General features: G+C 39.0%; 1 protein-coding gene across 5 annotated transcripts; it reads left to right on the top strand.

Moving 5' to 3' along the window:
- Positions 1-856: 856 nt before the first annotated feature.
- LOC308693189 (sialic acid-binding Ig-like lectin 14) lies at positions 857-4,330 on the top strand. Of its 5 annotated transcripts, none has more exons than XM_081369982.1 (8): positions 857-972; positions 1,155-1,237; positions 1,503-1,898; positions 2,232-2,522; positions 2,743-3,003; positions 3,213-3,311; positions 3,564-3,681; positions 3,878-4,330. In XM_081369982.1, exons 2-8 carry the CDS (start codon positions 1,168-1,170, stop codon positions 3,975-3,977), a joined length of 1,335 nt encoding a protein of 444 aa, XP_081226108.1. In that variant the 5' UTR covers positions 857-972; positions 1,155-1,167; the 3' UTR covers positions 3,978-4,330. The 5 variants fall into 5 exon arrangements, with proteins under 5 accessions (XP_081226108.1, XP_081226111.1, XP_081226109.1 ...); XM_081369985.1 differs by having other exon boundaries at positions 1,503-1,652; positions 3,878-4,321; XM_081369983.1 differs by having other exon boundaries at positions 3,881-4,313.
- Positions 4,331-8,168: the final 3,838 nt, after the last annotated feature.

The following is an 8,168-nucleotide window of genomic DNA, read 5'->3' as shown; positions in this document are numbered from 1 at the left end:
ATTACCAGATTACCCACCTCGATAGACATAGCTCCACGCGATACAGTTGGCTTGCTCCGATCAAAACAAACGCACATGAGCAGCGGTAGAGAGGGGGAGGAGGCTGCCGCAAGTGAGTTTTTTACGACTGTGTTGTGAAATATACGCCCCACCACAGCTGTAGGGGGAGCTCGTGGGGAAAACATGCGACAACAAAAGGGAAAATCAGCGAAGAAGTGACTAGAGTTCGCTAGAGTTGCCGAGTTCTCCTTTAACTCAGAGTTGATTGAACTAACTCATTTCAGCTGTTCTGTAACCGAAAACTCAGAGTTTCCCATCTCAGGGTAAGTCAACTCAGAGTTCAAGTTTCAACTCAGAGTTGGTTGAACCTCCTTATTGAAACGGGCCCCTGTTCTTCATGTGCTCAGCTCCCTTTCTTGTTGAGTCCTTGTTTGTCTGAGTGTGTTCACTTCCTCTTGTTCTCAGCTCCCTTTATAGGTGTTATTTTGCCCTCATGGTTTGCTAGGTCTTCATATACTCTCTGTTTGCTACATTGTTTGTTTGATAGTCTAATGCAGTTTTTAGTCAGAGCTTATTTTAGTCGCACCTTGTCTCGTCGTATGTCTACTCTTCTATGTTCCTCCTGTGGTCAAGTCAGTCTTGTTTTCCCCCCTCTGGGCAGTTTTTGTTTGCATTTTGTTTTATTTTTTATTATTAATAAAGTCTGGTTTTCCCTGCAATTGAGTCCTTGCTCCTTCCATCACCCCCATACCTGACAGAATCAAAGTATGGTTGATGTATGTATTTTACTGAATTATGCTAATTATTTCCATATTTATGCTTGTCATGCACAACAATCCCTTATTTGTGCAAGTCAGTTTAATGAGGAAGTGCTCCACTAGAGGAAGGATGCAGCTTGTACACCCATGTGCTGCTTCTGCAGTTTTACAACTAAAGCTTCTGAGAACACTGTGAACGGTTTGACTTGAAGCGGTAAGGTCAATTTTAATGCTGTCAATTTTAATTTCATATGCAGTTTTCTTTTCTGCCACGACACGTGGTTTATATATACACTGCCAAAGCATTTGCATTCAAATATTGAATAATATATTGGAAATTTGAATGCATAGCATTTATATTAATGCTCAAGCAATGTTTCTTTTTGTTGTGTGCAGATCTGTGGAATGCATGTTTAAAATGCAGATCATTTCAAGCTGTACAATCCTCTCTATGTTAGCATTAAATATTTTGTGTACAGGTACGTATAACATTTTACAGTAACTTTTAAATTTAAATATTTGTATTAAATTTGAAAATAAAAATATTTTAATAAAACTATACCTCACACTCCTCAACCATCACTGCACTTCTATTAGTGAAATACTTGTACATCATATACACTACATGTGAAGTTTGTGTAGCTTCATACCTGCACATGTATTGAGCAAGAACAGGCAGCTATTATTGTAAGATATGAGATGTCCTGTGTCCAGGCATTTCATCACTTTCTTCTGTTATTCAAGGCAAAAGTAAAGCGGACTGGAACATCACCTTCAATCCACCAGTAATTACTGCAGTTCCAGGATTATGTGCTCTGATTTCATGTACCTTCACCTATCCAGAAGCAGCAAAACCTATTCTTAATGTACAGTGGATAGCGTGTAATACAAATGGTAAATGTCCAACTCAGGGAAGTATTTTCATGGGGAAAGTGAGTACACAACAAAGAAACAAACTGGAAGAGAAGAAAACCAAAACAGAGCGGATTAAGATGCTTGAACCTGATCTGACCAAAAACAACTGCAGCTTCATCATGAAAGATATAAAAGCAGAAGATGAAAATGAATATACATTCAGAGTGGAGGGGCAGACACCACATAAAAGCACATATAAACCCAGAGTTAAAATTATCATTCAAGGTAATGCTTGCTTGTGTTTGGCAAAGTTTAAAAGGTCCTGCCTTGTTCAGTAGTCTGATGTTCTCTTTCAGTTCTCAGTTGTTTCAGAGGGATGTTCAGCTCACTGCACACTTTCTGATGCTATGATTTCATAATCTCAGCAGAGGAACTATGTTGGACATGATCTCTTAAAGAAACTGAAACACATGGCTGTGCTCTGCTAATCACACTGCTTTTTCTTTTCATCTTAGTAAAATATGCTTTTGATCTGAATCTGTATTCAAAGAATGACTCAGTTATTTACACTGTGGAAATCTGCAATGTCTACATTATGTTGTGTGCCTCTCTTTGCAGACGAGCCTAAAATGGGTATTATTCCTCCTCTCCGTGAAGGAGTGGAAGCCAATCTGACATGTTCAGCTCCTTCTCCTTGCCCGGAAACTCCACCTGAAATAACATGGTGGATCAAGACAAGAGAAGAAAATATCACCAATCTCGAGGATAACATCACTCTGATCACCAGAAGCCTTTACACCTCAACTTTGCTCTTGACTCCAACCTCCAAAATGCACAATGCCACTGTAGGATGTGACGTGAGCTATGGAGACAAAACCATCAGTGCCAATAGGACTCTAGAAGTCACGTGTGAGTACAAGTATACATATTTAACCAAACTTCTTGAAAAGGCATGTTTCTTTGACAATTGCTAAAAACAAAAAATCAGAAATTCAGTTGAGAAGAGCGTAGGCGTCACTGCTGAGATCTACCATCTTCTACCATTGATCAATGAGTAGAACTAAAATTATTTATTACTTGCATACTGAGTCAATATGGAGTCAAAACTAATGCAGTTGCTCTTTTTCAGATGTACAGACTCTTCGAATTCTTGGCAATGACACAGTGATGGAAGGTGACACTCTCCGCCTGACCTGCACTGTTGAGAGTCGCCCACCGTCCTCTGATCCTGTATGGAGTTTCAATGGAACTGCAGATAAAATCAGGAACTACACGTCTGCAGAAAATCTCATCATTACCAATGTGAGAAAGGAGCATGCTGGGATATACGTCTGTGAGATGACTTATATGATGGAGACTTTGAATGCATCCATCACTATCAATGTCATTCGTAAGTAGAACCAGATTCCACATGAAATGTTGGTAACCTAACAATGTCACAGACTTACAAAATTACAAAATTGACAACATGTCAGCAACTGTTGTAATACTGAATTGTGACACATCTTGGAAAGTGCATTGCGTGTTTGCAGGGGACAGCCCTAAAGTCTGAATATATGTCTTTATTAATTATAACATCAAACATTTATCACATGCTAGGTGACACAAATGAAGCGAAAATAGACGAGTCCTTCACTCCCGGAGGTGGAAACTTGCTTGGCAAAGACGTTCTGCTTAATTCCACCAATACAACTTCAGGTAATACTCAGCATTTTATGCACTTTAGACACTGTATGTTTATTTCGGGGCAATTATGATTTAGCCAATTAGCCAATGTTCCTGGATTGACAACTTCCATTCAATCCATCACTACCAATGTCATTCGTAAGTAGAACCAGATTCCATTTGAAATGTTGATAACCATGACATAGACTTACAACATAATTCACTTATATATAGACAAATGTAAGAAATTCAAGACTATAAAAATGTTGTGTTCTTAAATTCAAGGTAAAGAAGCTATCCAAATGCAAGTGGACATTGGAATGATAATAGGATTTTTGTTTGGAATATCAGTTTCAGCAGTCATCTTCTCTGTGGTTTTGTGCTGTCACGAGTCTTGGCAAAGGTAAGGAAGTGCTTAAAATGTCTACATTTTGTTGCGCCTCCTGCATATCTTATACTATTTACATGAAGGTGTACTGAGTGATATTGAGATGGGATTCTGGTTTATGTGAAAGCATGTGAACACTGTTGTCCACAGTCATGATAATCAGTATATTTTACTCCATTTGCTTGTCTTATTCCCTGAATATGTTTTCCAGCAGAGACAAGATACATGAAGTGATGGACACAGACACAGACACTGAAGTTATACTGGAGGTTTTTTATGACCAACAAGGACATCAGAAAGTTTATTATTAAAAAAGCACATAGGAAGGTCCTTAAATTATGTTGGATTTTGCTTAATCTAAAATTGTAAAATATCTGGAGGTTATTGCTATTTCATTTGTTATGTTTATATAATTTAGTCAATATTTAATACAGGCTATACTTTTTACAAATACAGTACAGAAACTTACAGAGCTTATTTTTTTTGCTTATTATTTTGAGCTTATTAAAAATCCTTATCCATTTATAAATGTATATTGTATTATACAATATAAAATTATGAATTGAATAGTTTTGTCATTCCATATTGTTTTCTTCTTGCTCCAGGTGTAGTTTTTTTTTTTTACAATTAAACTGTGAATTACTTCAAAGTGTTCAAATTCATCATTTCACCTTTTCTGTGTTTTACAGTTTTTTCCAACTGCTTACACACGTTTTCAAAACTATGTCTCCTTTTTTCAAAACTCTACACACAATTCCCCAAACTGCACACACACAATGCAAAATGCCTCACATCTTCTTCAAAATGTAACACTGCATTCAAAATGCCATAAACACAAGTCAGAATGAAGCATTTGCATCAAATGGCAAACACTTCTTTCATAATAGTACATTTTTGGATATACCATGTAAACACTGTTGTTCTAAATCTAAAGCTCTTTGGTCTTTCATAGGCTTATATCTACATTTCAATACAATGTTCTACAGGGGGGGGGTCCCAGGAATCCATTATTTAAAACAGATTATCTGACCTGTGACCTATTTAGGCCTATACTGCAGTAAAGCAGTGATTGGTTAGTGATCAGTTACAGTTTTTCTCGATTGTTTACACACATTTTCTGAAAGCATGCCTCATACTCTCAGAACTCTACACACAAATCAAAAAACACACACACAATGGGCAAACCCCTTCAATTCTCCTGCAAAATGAAACTTTACATTCAAAACAATGTTACAGTATTTCTTCTCAAAATGGTATTTTGTTTTCAAATGACACACACAAACCATCACATGAATAGACATTTATAAGAACCAGTTGAACACTGATGTGCTCAATGTAAAACACTATGATGAATGGAAAACACTTCTCCAGTCATCATAATGACTTAGGCCTTTTTTTTTGTTCAGTGTTACACTTTCTACAGTACATACATAAGTGTGTTGTAAAATATCTGAGAATATTGTTTTTATACTCAGAACACACAAATACACGGTAACAAATATATTTTATTTTTTCCACAAAAAACAATGTACACAGTGTACATCCCCAACCAACACAAAGCTGCACATACAGTGGTCTACATACAAAACAACAGAAGAATTGACTGTATACAGTTACAGTAATAAAAAAAAAAATCCAATGTTGGCATCCATTGCTCATTGAAGAGCTGACCTGTTGCCCTTTTATGCTAAAGCTCTGATTGCTAATTGTAAAACTGTGTGACGGGTGTTTGCCCATGTGATGAGTCAGTGTGCATATCTGAATGGCAGTGTGTTCCTTGTGAAAACAAGAGATTTTCTGCATGAAAATTTTGCCAAAAGCAGAGAATTGTGTGTAGTGTTTTGAAAAAAGTGTGTTTTAGAACAACAATTTGAGTGTAAAGCAGGAATTGTGCTTGTAGTTTAGCAGAATTGGCTCAGGGGGTTGGTGAATGAGTTACATGTACAGGTCCGTAGCCAGACTATTGAAAGGGGGGGTTCTTTTTTTCAAAAAGTGGACCTTTTTGCAGTTTTTCTCGTACTTTTGTATTTTGTTTTTGTATTTAAATTGTGTCCAATTTCCTGTGCCCTGGGCATCAAGAGTCAAGGCCCCGGCAATTTGGATTTCTCTGATCTACATATGTGCAATTTAGGACTTTTGAAGGCCAAAAAATTATAAAAAAAATAGGCTAGCTTTAAAACCTTATCATTAGATTATTTGTCAATACCTCTCCTCATCTTCATATTTCTTTTTCTCTCAGTCTTCTTATCCTGGCCTATTTCTTCCCCTCCTAAAGCTGAACTTAGTCTTTTCATTTTCGTCTGTGTCAGTGACGAAAGTAGGCTCAACTGATATTTATACGTTTTATGAATAATTTTCTTAGAAAAGTTAATTTACTCAAGGCTAAAGCTGTAGCCTAAGTCAGTATTGACATTAGGAACCTTCTGCAAGCTTTGGAATTTGAAAACGTCTGTTTTTAAATGTTAAAAGTAATTTTAAATAATGCACATTATATACTACGTGCATCGTGCGCTGTGGAAACGCGTCAAAGCATTTTCAGGTATAATTATGCAGCATTAATGCACGAATGATTTTGAATGAATATTTTCATCATGTCGATATACAATGGTCACATAATATTAAAACTAATCTTGCTATTGATATCTTTATTAGACTACCGACCCTATAGAAAATGTCCGGCTATCGAACCTAAAACGAACTTTACCGCGCTCAACCAGGGAGTGCATTTCACGAATTAGTAATCGCTGGCGTTCAGCGGGGAGGGAGGAAAGTCTGCGTGAACCCGCGTAGATGCACTTTATGCAGTGAAGACTGTAAAGTGTTTGATAACTTTATTCAATTTCTGTGTATTTCCTCCTACTTGTCAGTGCCCCTTAGATGTCATGTGCCCCTGAGCAAGTGACCAGTTGCCCTAATGGTTAATCCGGCCCTCACCTGCCATGTCTATAGGCTTGCTTTCGGGTTATAGCCTACTATTATTATTTTTTACAGTCTATGGTTATAGCCTACTTTCCGCGACTGCGCAACTGGGTTAGGTTGCCAGGTTGAGGTGACAAATGGGTTGAAATTGTATATGGTGTGTGGATTGTGTGAATATAATGCATTTAATACAAGATCTGGCAACTGGTCAACATTAGACAAACATATTGGTCCGATTATACATTAAAGGTGTTTGGGCCATGCAAATTACGGGAGTTTCCTGGGAGAAATAACAAACCGGGAGGGGTCCGGGAAAAACGGGAGTGTTGACAGGTATCCGCGGCACACACACACAAGTCCAGCTACAATAATCATATTAATTTGAAACGTCAACCCAGAATATTTGTCTCTAAGCATCAGGCCCGGAGTGGGTAATCGGGAGAATCGGGAGTATTCCCGGTGGGCCGCTTCACTTTTGGGCCGGGCGAGGATTTTTTTTTTTTTTTTTTTTTTTACATTTCAATGTCACATTAGTTACATTAGGATACACACGTTCCGCATTCTGCCACCACAGCGCGCAACCATACACAGTAAAAGAAAGCGCGCAACTCAGCATGGGTTGTACCATGTGAGGGAGTTCTCCCCTCCCCTCCTATAGAAATGGTTGGGTCCATAGCCCGTCTTTTCCAGGTCTTTTCAAAACGTTTTCTCAGGGAGGCTACCGCGACTCCGCCGGCGCCTACTGATAGCTGGGCCGGCCGTAAAAGGCACACTGGATGCGTGGCGTTTCTGTTGCGTGTCAGCTGCGTGGCGGCTGCATCGCGTTTTCCATGTCTTTGCACACCAGAAGCGTGTCTGACGCGGCGCTGCTGCTGCTCGGTGACATATTGGTGATATATTTGACATATGGGGAGAGAGTTGTGGAAGGCCTATACTGTTAAACATATATAGCAGCAAAGACAACGTCGGCAGTGTTGACGGCAATATAGACTATAGAATATTTCGTTCTGTATTGACAGGTGCAGTATTTGAAAATCGATAATATTTTTTTAAATTGCATTTATATTTGCATTTATGTCAAACCCTAGACACTTTCAAACATCAAAATGACATTTATTAATATGTATTCGTGTCAAAATGTCATATAAACATCTTTTCCTATTCAATTTTGCCTGAAACGCTTCCAAGACGCTTGCGTGTCGCGTGAAAAATAGGCGTCGGTTCTATTTCTAGCAGGCAGGCGTTTTCCGCGCGGCTCGAGCCGCGCCTGAGACGCGCGTATCACGCACGCAGTGTGCAAGCTCTAACCTGTTAACATGGGAGCCGAAATAAAAACGGACACGCCAAGACGCTCACGCCACGCATCCAGTGTGTCACCTATGGCGACAAATCAATGCCAATAATCACCGAGCACACAACTAGTGCTGTCGCGCGCGGTAAATGACTTCCGCGAGAGCATAACAGATCTACACACGAGGAAACGGGAACTCGCGAGCTCATTCAAACCCACCGCGCGCGCATGACATCTCCTCTGCACGCAATACAAGCCCTCGCGCGCGCGCATGATCATTCCCCACGCCCTC

Source organism: Scardinius erythrophthalmus (assembly GCF_964197995.2).
Source record: "Scardinius erythrophthalmus genome assembly, chromosome: 7".
In the NCBI taxonomy this organism is placed as follows: Eukaryota; Metazoa; Chordata; class Actinopteri; order Cypriniformes; family Leuciscidae; genus Scardinius; species Scardinius erythrophthalmus.
The sequence above is the reverse complement of the archived record's forward strand: the minus strand, read 5'-3'. Positions and strand labels throughout refer to the sequence as shown.

Excerpts from the sequence above, each read along its gene's own strand:
- LOC308693189 (XM_081369982.1), top strand. The coding sequence starts at position 1,168 with ATGTTTAAAATGCAGATCATTTCAAGCTGTACAATCCTCTCTATGTTA. Across the intron at positions 1,899-2,231 it reads AGTTAAAATTATCATTCAAG|ACGAGCCTAAAATGGGTATT; the intron begins GTAATGCTTGCT and ends CTCTCTTTGCAG. Across the intron at positions 3,682-3,877 it reads TGTCACGAGTCTTGGCAAAG|CAGAGACAAGATACATGAAG; the intron begins GTAAGGAAGTGC and ends TATGTTTTCCAG.